This window comes from Calidris pugnax, unplaced genomic scaffold (assembly GCF_001431845.1).
Source record: "Calidris pugnax isolate Ruff unplaced genomic scaffold, ASM143184v1 scaffold214, whole genome shotgun sequence".
NCBI lineage: Eukaryota > Metazoa > Chordata > Aves > Charadriiformes > Scolopacidae > Calidris > Calidris pugnax.
Genome location: NW_015090972.1, coordinates 174,700 through 192,328, shown reverse-complemented (window position 1 = coordinate 192,328; position 17,629 = coordinate 174,700). Strand labels below are relative to the sequence as shown.

The 17,629-nt window shown below is 48.1% G+C and overlaps 1 protein-coding gene across 1 annotated transcript in view; it reads right to left on the bottom strand.

Moving 5' to 3' along the window:
* Window positions 1-6,518: 6,518 nt before the first annotated feature.
* The window catches only part of SLC16A4 (solute carrier family 16 member 4), a 21,239-nt gene continuing 10,128 nt past the window's right edge, over window positions 6,519-17,629 (bottom strand). Inside the window, exons 6-9 of the mRNA XM_014952895.1 lie at window positions 15,671-16,219; window positions 14,014-14,225; window positions 12,714-12,807; window positions 6,519-6,868 (exon numbers count right to left, since the gene is read on the bottom strand). Coding sequence (XP_014808381.1) covers window positions 6,714-6,868; window positions 12,714-12,807; window positions 14,014-14,225; window positions 15,671-16,219 — 1,010 coding nt within the window. The 3' untranslated portion in view covers window positions 6,519-6,713. The remainder of the gene's footprint in view (window positions 6,869-12,713; window positions 12,808-14,013; window positions 14,226-15,670; window positions 16,220-17,629) is intronic.

Here is a 17,629-nt window from a genome sequence, read left to right as displayed (position 1 = left end):
ACGGAGATGCTGGGGAGATGCAGGAGCCCCTCGGCTGGGAGGGGGGGCTGAGAGAGTTCAACCTGGAGAAGAGAAGGAGACCTTGGAGCCCCTTCCAGTCCCTCAAGGGGCTCCAGGAGAGATGGGGAGGGACTCTGGATCAGGGAGGGGAGCCCTAGGAGGAGGGGGAAGGGTTTGACCCTGAAAGAGGGGAGATGGAGCTGAGCTGTGGGGAAGAACTTGTTTGGTGTGAGGGTGGTGAGAGCCTGGCCCAGGTTGCCCCGAGAAGCTGTGGCTGCCCCATCCCTGGAGGGGTTCAAGGGCAGGTTGGAGGGGGCTTGGAGGGACCTGGTGTGGTGGGAGGTGTCCCTGCCCAGGGCAGGGGGGTTGGAACTTGATGATCTTTAAGGTCCCTTCCAACCCAAACCATTCTATGATTCTATATCAGCATAGACATGGACCCAGCTGTTGAACAGCCTTTAATCTTCACTCTTTTCCCCACCACACACAGACTGGTGTCCCAGCAGCAGGTTGGGGCTGGGAGAGCCCTGTCCTAGACCCACCCCATCCCTGCCACCACCCGTAGCTCCACCAGCTTGGCCCTGGCTCCGTTTCCCCACTCGACCGAGGGCTCGAGGGCTTGGAAATCAATTTATTTGCATTTTATTAGTCCCTGGGGCTGTAAAGCCACCCTTTGCCCTTCCCGAGCCAGAGGGCAATCCCTGCCCCATCTTGCCCACGTGAGAAATAACCTGCAGGGGAAAGTTCTGCAGAGCTCGGCGGTGACTTTGGGAGGCAAAGTCTGGATCTGCTCCAGAAGCGGAGACTTTGACCCACAAATTACTTCTGAAATCGTCCACGGCCACCATTTCCTTTGTGGCCACCACAGGCTTGGAGGACCTCTTAGTTACAGCTAAAACTTCAGGGTTTTCCAACACCTGGTTTAATTTTTGCTCGCGGGGGTAGCTGCTAAATTCCCATCGACTTCAGTGAAAATCATTCTGCTGCCTTTAAAGATTTAGATATTTTTTTTCTAAGGAATAAGACAACTCCCCACCTCCTCCCGGGGAGGCTTTCATCTCCCTGGCAGTGAAACTTTGTTGAATTTGGGTTTTGCTGAATTTCAGCTTAATAAAGCTCCGCGGCGCGAAGGTGGCGGATCCGAGAGCCCCGGCGGCAGGACGTGTTCCAGGGAGGGGAGGGAAACGAGCACCGAAACAAAACAAAACAAAAAATAGAAAAAAAAGCAAAAAAAAAAGCCAAATGTTCCTGTTATCAGCGTGTGTAAGGGCAAGTAAACAGCCCAAACCGCACGCGGTATCTGCCAAACAAGCGGGCGAAGGAAGAACAGCCCTGTTTCCTGTTGCTGGGAAGGTCGCGTTGTCACATCCTCACCCAGCTATTTTAAATTGCTTTTTCTTTTTTTTTTAATTTTTTTATGGTTTTTTTTTTAATTTTTTCCACTTTCTTCCTGCAGCTTAAAACAAAAGCAGAAACCTCCGGAGCGGGGGTGGGAGGTGGAGCATCTCATTTTGGGGGGTTGATGTGTGCTCCCCACCTGAAAACTGCTGCTGAAAAAAACCTTTGTTCTCCTTTAAAATCTGAATTATTTAGATTTCATTTCTTTCCTCCCCCCACCCCCCCGTGGTTAATAAATATCCTGTAAAATGGGTGTTTCTCATGGTGTGGGTTTGTGCCTAAAGTCAAACCCGGGAAAAGGAGAGGGCGAACCCCCGGGTGATGGGTTCAACCCACCCCTTGTCGTCCCTCACCCTGGTCTCGGGTCTCTGGGCGGCCACGGGGGTCCCTGCTGGGCTCCCCCCTTCACCCCCCACACCGGGAAATGGCTGAAACAATCCCAGCCCAGCCCTGGGGTGTTGGGAGGGGGGGAAAGAGGAATTTTATTGCGATAATAACGATTGTCGTTTATTTAAGCAATAAATTGATGCAATAAATATCAGGATCAGGTTTCTCTGAACTTAGTCCCCGGGTTTATCGGTCGTTGGCATCTGGGGGGAGCGGTGGCACCGTCCCAGCCTGGGTTATTGTAGATTATTATTTATTTTTTTTTATCAAGAAGAAAGACTGATCACGGAGAGGGGTGATCTCGTGTGCTGAGGAACGGCTAAATTCAGGTTTTTTAAAATCTCTGCCCTGACTTTTAAGGACCCAGAGCAGGTTTCCACAAACACAGATGGAGGAAGGGGGCGGACGATGAGTGTAGAAAATAATAATATAACATGATTTCAGCGTGAGTGATGAAGGGTTTATTCCTGATGCCATCTCCAATTGCCTTGACTTCCGTAGCTTTGATAGACCTGAGCTGAGTCTTAGCAGGTTTTTATCCCGGCTTATGTAAAAAATCAGTGGAAGGGGGGGGGATTTACGATCCAGCAGGTGCCCTCCCCATAAATCAGACCTGCCAAAATACCTGCAGGGGGTGACAGGAGGGTGACAGGAGGTGACCAGGCTCTTCTGGGCAAGGCTGAGGTGGCAGCAAAGTCCCAATGCTCTTGTGTTACCGCTCCTAATTGCTGAGAGCTCTGGCTCCCGGGATTATACCTGAGAATAAATCACTGAATAATGACAAAAAGGCATTTTTCCCGGCTGTAAATCCCAGGAATTCCAGTAGTTTTGCAGCCACGTTGTTGGGATGAAAGAAACCTGGGAGTAACAAACCCATCACATGTGCTGCCACGTCCTGTTGGAGGAGCCAAGTCCACGTTTCCTTCCCCCTTCCTTAATTTTGCGGTGCTAAAATTAATCAGGATTCAGGGTTAACAATCCCCTGCCCATTGGTACAGAAAACTTTTTATCTAAATGAAGTTTATTCTTTTTTTTTTTTTTTGAAGGCATTTGGGGTGTTGTGCCAGGTTTCTGTTGGGATATGGTAGGAATTGGGCTTGGGCTTCTAATTAAAAAGCCTTTTGTGGCCGGCAAGCTCTGGGAGCCTGCACCTCCCTGTAGCTTTTGGAGGGATATTTCAAGTTTGGTTTCTCTGGCGTAAATTTGAGGAAGGTTTTCAAACTAAGCATTTCTTAAAATGCTTCCAAATGGGGTTTCTCACCCCATTGGAAGAGCAGCCATAGACCACACGTGCAGAAGAGGAGGTTGGGGCAGGGACAGGTCACACCGAGGGGCTCAGGGCAGCAAACTGGGGCTGTGTTATTTTTACAAGGTTGGTTTTTTAACTTATTGCAAGTTAGAATATTTTATTGGGAAGATCCGCAGGAGGTTTTGCGTCAGGAAGACCGCCCAGCTGGAGCACTGGGACCAGTTCTGGGCTCCCCAGTTCCAGAAGGACAGGGAACTGCTGGAGAGGGGACAGCAGAGGCTACAAAGATGATGAGGGGCCTGGAGCATCTGGAGCTGAGGGACTTGGGGCTTTTTAGTCTGGAGAAGAGAAGGCTGAGGGGGGATCTGATCAACACCTATAAATACTTGAAGGGTGGGTGTCAGGAGGATGGGGCTGGTCTTTTTTCAGTGGTGCCCAGGGACAGGACTAGAGGAAATGGGCACAAACTTGAACATAAGAAGTTCCACCTAAACACGAGGAGGAACTTCTTGACTTTGAGGGTGACAGAGCCCTGGAAGAGGCTGCCCACGGAGGGTGTGGAGTCTCCTTCTCTGGAGACGTTCAGAACCCACCTGGACAAGTGGGTTGTTTCGGTGGAATTTCTTAGACTCATGGGATTTGCTGGTCAGCCTGAGAGATTTACAGCTTTTCAACTCATTTGCGTCCCAGCAAACCCTGCTCTTGTGTTGATCCAAGCAGCACGTGATGCTCTTTATGATGCAAAACTGCCTTTATTGAAGTCCTTGGTGAGGTGACTTCAATGGGATGGGAAAAAAACAAAACCACCTTCCTCCAGGCAGATGTTCCCATCCTGGTGGCTCTTTGTTTTTCTAATGCATGTGTTGCCTGGAAAGTAAATAAATTGGTGTGAGTTTCCAGGGCTACAAAGGGAATTAACCCCCCTGCTCTGTGCTTGCCTCCTCAGCCCAACGGTGTGAGTGGAGAGAAGTGGATCTGATGGATGGAGCTTCTCCCCAACCCGCTCGGTTGGAAATTCCAAGGCCTTGAAGACTCTTCTCCCACCTCCCAGCCCAATGGTAGGACTGGGCAGGGCAACTGGGAGGAGGTTCTTATTGTGGGGACTGTTCTCCTCGACCTCTTCTGATAGATGAGAGGTGATTGGAGACAGAGAGGGGTTCTTGGCCCCTGTGGAATTAGTTTTGGGGCAAAGAAAGGCTGGTGGTGTCCATCTGGGGGGGCAAAATGTGGGAAATGGAAGCTCCTGAGCCATTTGCTCCTTCTCAGGATGAAAAGAGAGAATATGAGCACTTGGGAGACCCATTTTTCTAAATCAGGGGAAGGAATTGGTGGCCTGTGTTACTCTGGAGAGGACTCTCCTCCGTAAAACCTGGAGCTTTGAAAAGGAGCCCATTTGTTGGAGCAGATGGATGGGAGGTGTGGACGCCGCGTCCCACCACGAGTCCCTTCTTGGTGGCAAAAGAGGTGAAAACATAGCAGGGCTTGTGCTGAGAGGAGGATGGTGTGGAGACATCTCCAGGAGGTGGATCTCTCCAGGAGGTGTGGATCTCTCCAGGAGGTATGGATCTCTCCAGGAGATGGGGATCTCTCCAGGAGGTGGATCTCTCCAGGAGATGGGGATCTCTTCAGGAGATGGATCTCTCCAGGAGGTGGATCTCTCCAGGAGATGGGGATCTCTTCAGGAGATGGATCTCTCCAGGAGGTGGATCTCTCCAGGAGGATTTCTAGGAGGATCCAGCCGAGTGGCTTTATTTACAGGGAGAGGAAGAAGTTGGAGTGTGGGGATCGGTGCTAGAAATTGTGTAGGGCAGGAGCAGGGAGGAGAAGGACGTGGTGTTGCCTCTTCTCCATCCCTTCATTGCTTTGGCTGTTTGGTCTCACACTGTTAATAGCGAAAAGCACGACTGGGCTCAAATAAATACTAGAGAAATGCAGAATAAGAGGGGGGTTTGAAGCTTCTGGATTGGAAAAGCTGAAGCTGAGTGTTCCCAACAGTTCCTGTTAGGGCAGGAACCCGGCGCTGCCGGTGGTGGGTCATTTGTTCAGGAGGAGGGTGATGAACTGGAATGTTTCAAGAGGTGAAAACCCAAATTGGTGAGTGAAAGCTCCGGTCCTGCTGCGGGTGGGAGCCAAATTGTGGGGTACCTGCTCGCCCCTCATCAGCTCCCTTAAACACTTCTTAAATGGTTTTATCCTTAAACCTTGGTTGCTCAGAACATGACCCACGAGGGGTCTTCCCCCGGATACAGGTATTAACTGGTACCACTGGATCACAGAGGGGGTTTGCAGGGCTCAGGGTTGGAAAGGACAATTCCTGAAGCGCTCGCCGCCTGCGGGTTCCTGCAGGAGTCAAGAGATGCTGTGAATCAGCGTCATAAAAATTAACCCCTTTGGAGCACTGCTGTTTCCCACCTCCTGCAAACTCAAGGCTAAATATTTCCCCAGTTTAAGGCTAAATATTTCCCTGGTTTAAGGCTAAATATTTCCCTGGCCCGTTCTCTGCCCGCGGCAACGTTTTAGCTCCTTAACACCGCTGGAAACGTTCTCTAGCTTTTTATTAAATATAGCCCTCTCAATTTCGTGCTTGAAATAACCCGTTTGACAGTTTAAAGGAGTGTTTCTATAGAAGAAACAACTCTCTTGTTGGTTTAATATTCAAAAAAAAAAAAAAAAGGAAAGGAAGAATAATGCCAGTAGCTGGGATAGTTGTGTGTAAAACCCTTGTGATGTCCCAGAGGAGTGTAATAAATTGAAATATTTGGTGATAATGCAAAAAAATCATGACCTTACTAGGAGGAAGAAAGTCAAAGCAGCTGTGTTCCATCTTGCCCATCCCAATTCCATGTAGGATGCTGGTTGCACATGGGCTCTGGAACTGGGTTCACTGGATCCCAGGGAGCCTCTGGATGCTTGGGAGGGGGGGGAGAGGGGTCTGGGAGATGGGAATGGTCTTTGAGTTTGCTGTATTTGGTACTGGCTTTGATTAGAATTGGTTTCTAATTTGCAGGTCCTCTGTGCTATGGTGAATAACCCTGTGCCTGGGAGAGCGAGCAGCTACCACGCAGCCTCCTTCTCCTTGGAAAAGAGGTTTTTGTGGAAAACCATATCCATATTCTCATGGAAGTTTAATCCTTATCTCTCTGACCCTGCATCCCTCCCCGAGGCTAATTATTGGTGTCTGAACAGAATCAGGTAAAATCTGCTGCGCTTTGGCACTTGGGGGAGGTCCTTGGCTCCAGAGAGGTGAGTCAGTTTGGTTCTTGTGGTGGCTGGAGAACTGGGGGGAGAGGGGAGAAGCTCCCACTCGGATCCATGGGACCAAACACGGGGGGGATAAACCTGAGATACAGGATAAACCTGAGATACAGAAGGACAGGGCTCGGGAGCAAAGTCAAAGCGAAACTCATGTCCATCCGGGCCGTTGGCCTTATTTTTTTCCCCATCAAATAACGTTTGACACAATATATTTCTGAGATGGCTTTAATCACACGTGCAGGAGAAATATCTAACTAGCCAAACTGGGAATGCAGCATCTAAAAAAAAAAAAATCCTGTTTTTTTTTCATTTTTGCTGCATTTCGTTTCTATTCCTCGGTACAGAAGGTCTGGGGCAGCGATCGCCTTCCGCTGGGAGATGCCATCAAAGCCCATCCTTTCAAACCTCCCCGGCAGAAATGGCTTCAGCCAAACGTGGGGCCCTTGGTGGGGTTGGCTTTTTTTAGCTTCCATTTCTGGGCCCAAGGTTCAAAGAAGAAAGAAAGAGGTGAGAGGAGAGCGCAGGCTCCAGCGAAGAGGAAAGAGCAGACATATGTCTGGGTGTAGTCATAGAGCCACCCTGCAGGAGAAAAGGCTGTTATTAAAGCTGTTGGGATTTTTCACACCAAAAAAAGAAAAAAAAAAAGAAAATCAAATAGAATCATTTTGGGAGGTGGGCGGCGAGCAAACGATGTGTGTTCTCATTTAAGAATTCCTCAGATATTTGCTTTAAATTATCTTAACTCTTGGTGTGCCTGCTGCTGGCAGCCGGTGCGTGGAGAGTTGGGGCTCTTGCTGGTGGTTTAACAGGCAAAACTGTAGGTCATTCCTGGTGCTGACTTCTCCTGACCCTTGTAGTGGATGTGGGGTTTAATCTGATTAAATTTAATCCCTGCTTCTTTTTTTTTCTTTCTTTTTTTTTTTATTTTTTTTCTTTCTCTTTTTTTCTTTCCTTCTTTTTCTTTCCTTCTTTTTCTTTCCTTCTTTTTCTTTCCTTCTTTTTCTTTCCTTCTTTTTCTTTCCTTCTTTTTCTTTCCTTCTTTTTCTTTCCTTCTTTTTCTTTCCTTCTTTTTCTTTCCTTCTTTTTCTTTCCTTCTTTTTCTTTCCTTCTTTTTCTTTCCTTCTTTTTCTTTCCTTCTTTTTTTTCTTTCTCTTTTATTCTTTTTCTTTCTTTTCTCTCTTTTTTTCTCTCTTTTTTCCTCTCTTTTTTTTTTCCTCTCTTTTTTTTTTTTCTTTTTTTTTTTTTTTCTTTTTTTTTCTTTCTTTTTTTTTTCTCTTTTTTTTTTTTTCTTTTTTTTTCTTTCTTTTTTTTTTCTCTTTTTTTTTTTTTCTTTTTTTTTCTTTCTTTTTTTTTTCTCTTTTTTTTTTTTTCTTTTTTTTTCTTTCTTTTTTTTTTCTCTTTTTTTTTTTTTCTTTTTTTTTCTTTCTTTTTTTTTTCTCTTTTTTTTTTTTTCTTTTTTTTTCTTTCTTTTTTTTTTCTCTTTTTTTTTTTTTCTTTTTTTTTCTTTCTTTTTTTTTCTTGTTTTTCCCCTGTTTAAATAAACGGGCCAAAAGTAGCTGCTGGAGCAGATGGAAGATCCCGTTGGGCTCTTGAGATGACTTGCACGTGTTGGTGTTTGCAACATCTGGGCTGCAAACTCCCAGTTTCTCCAGAGAATCTTGTGAGCAGCCCCGATTTAATGCAACCTGTCTCATATGAGAGATCCCAGGAGCTTGACGGGAACTTGCTTTAAAAAGTAGCTTTGTGAGCACTTAAAAGGAAAATACAAATTCCATAAAGACTCAGGAATCTCCAAAGGAGACTTTTCAAATGACCTCAAAGTGTTTTGTTTAGTTCCAGCATGTTATCTGGTGTCTAGACGATCGTTTTAAAGGTGGATAAATTCCTCTGCTTTGAATCTAAAATATACAAAGCTGCTGCACATAATAATGATAAAAAAACCCAACCTTAATATAGTCCCAAAGCTGGCGTGGGATGGTTGGGTGTCCGGGGAGGGAGAGCAGCTGAGCCAGATCTGCTGCTGCTGGAAAATGCAATAATTCCTCCGGTCACATCCGTGGAATTCCACGATTTACACAGATTTGAGCCAAATTTGGGATTTTCCAAGCAGCTCAAGTTGGGAGGGAGATGCGTAGGGTCCCCAGAGACCCCGGTCTGGGCCCTCAAGTGGGGATGGAAACGGTGCCAGGAAAATTTGGGAATGTGAGACAACCCAGAGGTGCTGACACTTTCCTTCTGGAGATGTTCGTGGCCACAGGAGGGGTTTCTAAAGCAGAGGAACGTCCTGGGGCTGCTCTGCTCTGCCCCAGCTTCACTTTCTGCCTTTCTCAGGGGGGTTTTTGGGGTATTTTTTTTATTTTCTCAGGGATATCACGTGAGCCATGACACAGACAGAGCCTGGTGTGGGAAAGGAGGGTCCCGTGATGCTGGATGTGGGGGGCTCTGCCAGGACCCTCGTGGTTTGCAGAGCGGAATGTGAGACAACCCAGAGGTGCTGACACTTTCCTTCTGGAGATGTTCGTGGCCACAGGAGGGGTTTCTAAAGCAGAGGAACGTCCTGGGGCTGCTCTGCTCTGCCCCAGCTTCACTTTCTGCCTTTCTCAGGGGGGTTTTTGGGGTATTTTTTTTATTTTCTCAGGGATATCACGTGAGCCACGACACAGACAGAGCCTGGTGTGGGAAAGGAGGGTCCTGTGATGCTGGATGTGGGGGGCTCTGCCTGGACCCTCATGGTTTGCAGAGTGGTTTCTTCTCAAAGGTGGGATCTGGTTTTGCTGGCTGAAAGTCCTGGAGAGATTTGGGACAGGAGAAGGGATGCTCCCATAGTCGTTGGTAAGATGTAGAGGGCAGAGTGCTCCGATGGAGCTCTGATTTATTTATTTAAACTATTCTTTTTAAAATATCCTTCAGGATATTTTTAATTTTTTCTGGTTTTTCTTGGTGCTAAAAGACCAGCATTGCCTCCGTGCCGGCAGCACAGCCCACACGACACCCCAGCCTTTTAAAGGTGTCTGTGGCCCCGCTCTCCATCAAAAAAATAATTCATTCCTGCTGCAGAAAGCGGGATTAGAAGCTCCTGGAGTGTAAACTTGAGCAAAGCAGCACTTTTCTAAGCAATGCTGGTAAACCCCTGGCACCTACATGGTCCAAACTAGACATACTCCTGGTCAGACCCTTTACATTGTGCTGCCCGTCTCTAATCCCAAATTTTCTCTATTCCTGATGCCCCAAGCAACAATTCCTGGTGTGAAGATGCAGGTAAAATGTAGATGAGAGCATCTAAATGGCTGTGCCAGCACAGTTTCAAACACAGTTTCAAACAACTCCATCCTCCCCCCTTCCCAGTTTGCTGGGGCTGGTGTGTGTTGGAATCTGGTTTGTAAACTTGGATTACACGGTTTGCTCTATTTCTTTTGCAGTTGGAGTTACTGATTTGTACCGCTCATGGAAATAAAATGCACCCTCCTCTCCTCAGCTCGCTCGCAGCTTTGCTAAAATAATGTTTGTTCTGGGTTTTTTTTTGGTTTTTCCAGCATGGCAGAGGCATCCCACGGTGCTGGAGGATGAAGAGCGATGAAGGAACCATCAGACTTTTCACCCTGGGCTTCCAGGGGGGCGTCTGCCTCTGGGTTTAAAGAGCTTTCCAGGTAAGTCACCTTTTTTGGTGCGTTTTGATGAGGCTTTGTTCTAGTACACAGAATAAGCTGGGTTTTAACCTTTGCGGTTCTCGCCTGGGCTTCCAGGGGGGCGTCTGCCTCTGGATTTAAAGAGTTTTCCAGGTAAGTCACCTTTTTGGTGCGTTTTTAGGCTTCGTTCTAGTACACAGAATATTCTGGTTTTTAACCTTTGCGCCTCGGGTTTCGCTGCATTAAAAATGCTTGAGTTTTTTAAAATTATTCTTCCCTTACTCAAAAGTGAAGGTGGAGGGAGGTCAGCAGTGGTCAGAGGCACCCAACTCCAGGGTATCACCTGGCATTTCAGCCTTGTTCTGTGAGGAGAGGATGCTTTTCGGCCACTAAATCAGTAGCTTCTGGGCAGATTCAGTTTTTCACGCTTAACACGGCTGTATAGAAGAGAAAATTGCAGAATTTGTCTTGGGTGGCAAACCTCAATCCTCAGCTCTGACTTCTTTGCTCTGCCTACGGTGACACGGATCAGCGAAGGTTTTGCTGCTTGGCTTGATTTGCCCTTTATTTATCCCACCGGTATTAAGAAGAGTGATTCCTGTGAAAGGCTTTATTTATTATTTTTTTTTCGGCAGGAATCCTGCTTGCTTTACAAAATCCGGCGGGTGCTTTCAGAAAACCAAAAAAGGGCTCATTAGGGAAAATATATTGGAAGGGGATGAAAGCGTAAGCGCTGCCTGAGCACGTATGATGCATGGATAAGAGAGCACCCCATTATTTAGCCGTTTTCACGCTCGACGTTCCTGCGTCGGGGAATTTACTGCGGTGGTTGGGTTGCTCAGGGATTGCTTTTTGGGTTGGACATTCATCTTGTATCAGCAGAAGAGATTTTGAGCCGATAGAGGCCGTGGATCACCGTGAAGGACGCTGCCAACGCAACGCTTTAACTGCTCGAAATTGCATCCCTAGACAGAGTTTTGCCAACCTGGAAATATTGAGGAGGAAAATCGATTTTTTTTTGTTGGTTGTTTTTTTCACAGCGGCGTCGCTAAAACTTTGCAGCGTGGAGCTGGTGTTTAACAAATCCTTGGCAGCCTCCAGCAGAACCGCATCCGCAGGCGTGGGGTGGCTGATAGCAATAAATGAAGAACAAGTTTATAGAATCCCAGAATGGTCGGTAGGGACCTCCTGGAGGGTCTCCAGAAGGGACCTCTGGAGATCATCCAGTCCAACTTCCTCCAAAGATGGGTCACCCAGAGCAGGTCCCCCAGGAACGTGTCCAGGTGGGGTTTGAATGTCTCCAGAGAAGGAGACTCCATCACCTCCCTGGGCAGCCTCTTCCAGGGCTCTGCCACCCTCACAGGAAAGAAGTTCCTCCTCATGTTTAGATGGAACTTCTCATGTTCAAGTTTGTGCCCATTTTCTCTTGTCCTGTCCCTGGGCACCACTGAGAAGAGCCTGGCCCCATCCTCTTGCCCCCTGCCCTTTAGCTATTGCTCAGCATCCATGAGATCCCCTCTCAGGCTGCTCTTCTCCAGCTGAACAGCCCCAGGTCCCTCAGCAGAGAGATGCTCCAGCCCCTGAGCATCTTCATAGCCTCCACTGGACTCTCTCCAGCAGTTCCCTCTCCTTCTGGAACTGGGGGGCTCAGAACTGGTCCCAGTGCTCCAGATGGGGCCTCCCCAGGGCAGAGCAGAGGGGCAGGATGACCTCCCTCCACCTGCTGCCCACGCTTTTTTTAGCGTTGCCAAATTTTTTCCCATCTTCAGAACACATTTGCTCACCCTGATATTGGACCTTGAAGCCTTTTTCTAGTTTGTTTGCATCAGGAGGATCAGGCCCCTCATCATCTTTGTAGCCTCCACTGGACTCTCTCCAGCAGTTCACTGTCCTTCTGGAACTGGGGAGCCCAGAACTGGTCCCAGTGCTCCAGCTGGGGCCCCCCCAGGGCAGAGCAGAGGAGGAGGATTACCTCCCTCCACCTGCTGCCCACGCTTTTTTTAGCGTTTTTTCCATCTTCAGAACACATTTGCTCAGTGGGGGACGGGATGTCACTCACCCTGATGTTGGACCTTGCAGCCTTTTTCTAGTTTTTTTGCATCAGGAGGACCCAGGAAGAAGCTCAGGGCCTGGTTCCAGCCATGAGGTCTGGCTCAAGGGTCATCAAGGCAAGTAAGAGCTTTGGTCTGGCCAAGATGTTTGGAGGAGAACAAGCTCCTCACTCGTAAGCAGAGACTGGAGACTCGCTTCTAAGCACTCAAAATCTGTCAGATCCTCAAAACCACCTTGGTTTTCTGGCAGTGGGAGAAGAGGGAATGTTTTTCCATCCTCCTTATCTTTGGGTCCAGGAGCTCTTGTGGCTGAACTGTGTAATCTTCTTCAAAACAAGAGATTACTGGGAGCGTGTGGGTGCCTCTGCTCGGTGGGACTTCTGCTGAGCCTGTCCTTGTTTTACCTTCCTCTCCCACCTCCCTTCCAGTCCCTCTTTGCCCAGTTCAGGGCTACAAAGCCCAGTTGGGGGTAAACCCCCCGCTAATGTGCTCGTTACTCTTAATTGCTGTGGTCTAAAATATTGTGCCTGGAGTTCAGCCTCCTTTTCCCCAAAACTGCTGCTTGGGTTTTGCAAATTCCCGATTTCTGAAATATATTTTGGAGTTGGTTTTTTTAGCCCCCGACTTGGAACAGAAAAGCCCTCCTTGTTTTGAATGGATGAATTTGGGCAGGAGAGCGACTCAGGAGCGTTTTTTATCCCCGTGTGTCTGTGGTGGGTGTAAATTATACCCAAAAATCAGAGTTACCTGCCAGAGGGGGTCCGCCGACGGCTGCTATCCCAGCAAAGAAGGCAGCGAACCCCAAGTAGCTGTGGAGATTTTGAACTCCCACCAGATCTACCTGTTGATAAAACAAAATGGATAATTATTGATTGAACTCAGGTGATGAACGCGCAAGCACGGGAGATATTTTTATTTTATTTTATTTTATTTTATTTTATTTATTTTATTTTTTTCCTGGGGACTTTCCTCTTCAGCTGGGGTTTTGCCAAGGACTTTGCACCTCTAGGTCTGATCCAGCCCGGAATCTGCTCGCCTCCTTAAGGCCAGCGTGGAAATTACTGGGATGAGAGATGTTTTCCTGCCTCCCAGCTGCTTGGCCACCTCCCCAAACCAGGAACGCTGCTACAGCTTTGAGGAAGGTGTTTTAAACTCTTCCTTCCCAGAAAGAAATGGCAAATTATAATGATGCCTCAATACCCGGATCCAGCTCTAACTGGTCTGTGATTTTTCAGAAATAATTCTGGGACTGGGAGCTGATACACACAACCCTCTCTGTCTTGGCAAAAGTGAGATGGGGAGCGGGATGAAGGCTTTAATTTCCTGTGGGCTGGAGTAGTCACCTTTAGAAAGGAGAGTGTGGAAGGCAATTAGTAGAGCCAGGTCATTAAAAATCTGCTGTGAATTAATTCCCAGTGCTTGTGTGGCATTGGGGCTGTGAATACCAGAAAGGGGGTTGGAGAGGAGGTTTGGGGCTCTCCAGTGACTCGGATTTGGAAGGCTGGAAGGGAGGGAATGGAATTCCCATGGAATTATAGAATGGGTTGGGTTGGAAGGGACCTTGAAGATCATCGAGTTCCAACCCCCCTGCCCTGGGCAGGGACACCTCCCACCAGACCACGTTGCTCCAAGCCCCCTCCAACCTGCCCTTGAACCCCTCCAGGGATGGGGCAGCCACAGCTTCTCTGGGCAACCTGGGCCAGGCTCTCACCACCCTCACAACCAAGAAGTTCTTCCCCACATCTCAGCTCCATCTCCCCTCTTTCAGTGTCAAACCCTTCCCCCTCCTCCTAGGGCTCCCCTCCCTCATCCAGAGTCCCTCCCCATCTCTCCTGGAGCCCCTTGAGGGACTGGAAGGGGTTCCAAGGTCTCCCTGGAGCCTTCTCTGCTCCAGGCTGAACCCCCCCAACCCTCTCACGCAGGTCTACAGCAGCCCAGGGTAACTCAGATTTCTGAGAGGGTTTTCGGATAATTTTGGGATACTGTTGGAAATGCCCCATATTAATTTTTTTTTTTTTTTTTTTTTTAAATGAAATATCCTACTCACCAGCACAGGGAGGACCAGAGCCATGAACCCACCGCAGAAAACAGCGAAGGCCACGGCGTAGGTCATGAGTAAGGGGAAGGTGGTGGCCAGAGGACAGAGCAGGTTGGTGACACCGCCCAGGACAAGGTAAGCCACGTGGTAGTGATACTTTTTGGTCCAGTTCTGGTCGGCGACCCAGCCCGAGAGCAGCTGGCTGACTGTCTCCGTGATGCCTGGGGGAGAGAGGAGTTCACCAGAGCATCAAAAAAGACTTTATTTTATTTATTTTTTGCTATTTTGCACTGATTTGGTCGGAAATGCATCCCGGTTCTACCTCCCACTCACTGGAAGAACCAACCACAAAGAGCTGAAATGCCGGGAAGTTACAGGAAGGCATTTTTAGGCTGTTATAAAATTCATTCTTTTATTTTTTTTTTCCTTTACCTTGGTGCCTTCTGTTGCCAAGTGCCTGTGGATGCACCTCAGTGGTCTGTAAAAACTAAAAAATTCAAAAGGGCTGTGCGTTCAGCAGAAAACCTCTCAAGTGCCCTTCAGTAAAAATTGGGAAGAGAAGGTTGCTGTTCGATCCCTTTTTCAAGAGAGAGGAAAAAGCAGAATATTGAGAAATACACTCGTGAGATGGTAATTTTTATAAAGAAGCGAAGGAGGACAGAAGACCAGCATTTTTTTTAAAGGCTCAGAAATTTTTAATACTTGGATTTTGCATTTTCCCACTATGTTTTGTATGAACTAAAGACCAGAGGAGAGCTCACTGTCAGCCAGGATCGAGCGAAGGAGGACAGAAGACCAGCATTTTTTTTAAAGGCTCAGAAATTTTTAATACTTGGATTTTGCATTTTCCCACTATGTTTTGTATGAACTAAAGACCAGAGGAGCGCTCACTGTCAGCCAAATCTTGCTGACCACTGTGTCCCTCCTACTCTTAATTCAAATTGTCAGATTAATCTCTTCCTTCTCCTTCTGGATCCCTTGAGGTCCTTCATCATTGCTAAATATTATACAGTGGTGTGGAAGTAAAGTTTATTTTTGTACAATAAAATATTTTATCATGACTGAGGTCGCAGACACTTTCTTAACCCAACGCTACTTAATCCCTGCTTTATAACGGGGCACGTTGGCTTTTTGGGGAATTATTTTGGCTTTTTTTTTTTTCCCTTGGAGGTGAATGTGCCCAATCAAAATGGCCAGATCAAGATTCAGATCAAATTAAGGTGGATTCTTTTTCCACCAGGATTGTTTTGGGGTTTTTTTCCTTTTCTGCACACATTCCTGAGTCAAACAGGAGGTCTTGGAATGCCAAGAAACTGGATTCTTTGGCTTTTGGCTTTGAGCTGAGTGGGGGCCGTGGTGGGAAGGCTTTAGGAGGACAGAGAGCACCCATGTCATTGGGAACTGGGGTTTGTTGGGCGCAGAGAGGCTGGGGAATCATCTACCTTCAGCTGAGAGAACCACCCACCACCTGAGAGCAGCTTTTACACCTACAGAAGGCGTCGCTGTATGTACAGGAGGAGGGTGAGGGCTTTGAGCTACACCTCTCCCATGAAGATTTATCGTAGGAGATACTGGGGACTATTTCTTGGCAAGATTTGCGGTGGTTTTCCTCCCTGTTTTGGTATCGTTGTCATTATAAATAGGTTTAAAAGCTTCTTTTGCCTACCAGCCACTGCGATGAGGTAGGAGGCATCCATGCTGCTGATGCCCAACGTCCTGGCTCTTGCCACCAGGTGGAACATGGGCACGAAATAGGCCAAGTGGCTGAACAAGAAGGACCAGGTGAAAATGCCGAAGACGGGATCCTTCAGCGGGGAGAAGTCGAGGAGAGGCTGTGGGGTTTCCTTCTCGGTCGGTGGAAGGGATTTGTGGCTTCTCTTGGCCTCAACGGCTGTTTCTGGTGAGCAGCTCTCCACGGGGGGTTTCTCAAACCCTTCCAAATCCAGTGGATTTACTGGAGCAGACACATCTCTGCCGTGGGGAATCGTGACTCCCTCCGTGGTGGGAAGGTCCTGTGCACCACGGAGCTGTATTTCCCTCTGAGTAGCTCCATCCAAGCATCCACCAGGTGGTTCTGAGTCCTCCTTTGCCATCAAAGACCCATGTTCTTGATTTTCCACAGAGGAACGTCGGGGTGGCCGGGGGCTGTCGGGTCGCAGGAGCATGCTGGAAGGCACGAGGTTTAACATGATGCCTCCAAAAATCAGCAGAGTACCTGAGGGAAGAGAGAAAATGCTTTTTTTTTTCTTGGCCTAGGAGAAGAAGAGCTGTAGGAAATGATCTTTCTAGAATGGGGTGTAGTTTGTACTGAATGTGGAGAAAGCTCTGGTGTAAGGAAGAGGTCTCTTACAGGAGCTTTTATTCCTGGTTTTCCAGCTGGAAATTCTTTTTGGTGTGATGCAGGCAACAAATCCCGAGCTACCTTTGGGATCTGGGAGTTTGTTTTATTTTCCCTCCTTAGGAATCCGTTTCACGTCATGGCCCTTCAAGGTGGCCTTGGACCAGTGTGGTAAAAGTAGGGATTTTTCGGTTTTGGTTTTGGTTTCTGAGGGCTCTGTTTTGATGCTGACTTCACTTCAATGACTGATGAAGTGTTTAATCATTAACAAGATGTCCCCAAACTCTCCTAAAAAGAGAGAGGGTTGTTCCTGGGTGCGTCCAATTTTTAATTTTTCAAAAAGACCCTCTTTGCCCTGCCTGGAGATCCTCGAACACCCTCTTAACGCTGATGAATCTAAGATGCTCTCACCTTGCCAACCGTAAAAATCGAGGAGGAGCTGAGTGAAGGGGGCGATGAGGAAGGTCAGCCCCATCCCGGAGCGGGCGATGGCGTTGGAGAAGGCCAACCGTGTCCTGCAACGCTTGGCCGTCATCACCGCCGCCGCCTGGTACAGGCAGGCGAACCCCAAACCTACAACAAGGGCAGAAATAAGATATCCAGCCCCCCCAAAAAGTGACTTGCTTCATATCATGAGCCTTAGAGGTTCAAAGTCAAGCCGTCCCAAGCTCGTTGTCCCCCATAGAAGAGCTGCTTTGCAGGGTTTGAGGGTTGAAAGTGAGGGATTTTGCTGTAGCAGTTAGTGGAGAATAAGATTCCGTGCGTGGTATTTAGCACCAGGGGGGGTTGAGACCCTGCACTTTGAGTAAGGGATTTTAAAAGGCCAGGATTCGTGTTGGGTCCAGAAAAAAAAAAGCAAAGTTTCTTGGGTCTAGCATGTGGAAACTGGTATTTTATGCTCCTGAGCGTATGAAGCTTGAGGGTTTCACACAACATAGAATCATGGAATTGTTTGGGTTGGAAGGGACCTTAAAGATCATCAAGTTCCAACCCCCCCTGCCCTGGGCAGGGACACCTCCCACCAGCCCAGGTTGCTCCAAGCCCCCTCCAACCTGCCCTTGAACCCCTCCAGGGATGGGGCAGCCACAGCTTCTCTGGGCAACCTGGGCCAGGCTCTCACCACCCTCACACCAAAGAAGTTCTTCCCCACATCTCAGCTCCATCTCCCCTCTTTCAGGGTCAAACCCTTCCCCCTCCTCCTGTGGCTCCCCTCCCTGATCCAGAGTCCCTCCCCAGCTTTCCTGGAGCCCCTTGAGGGACTGGAAGGGGCTCCAAGGTCTCCCCAGA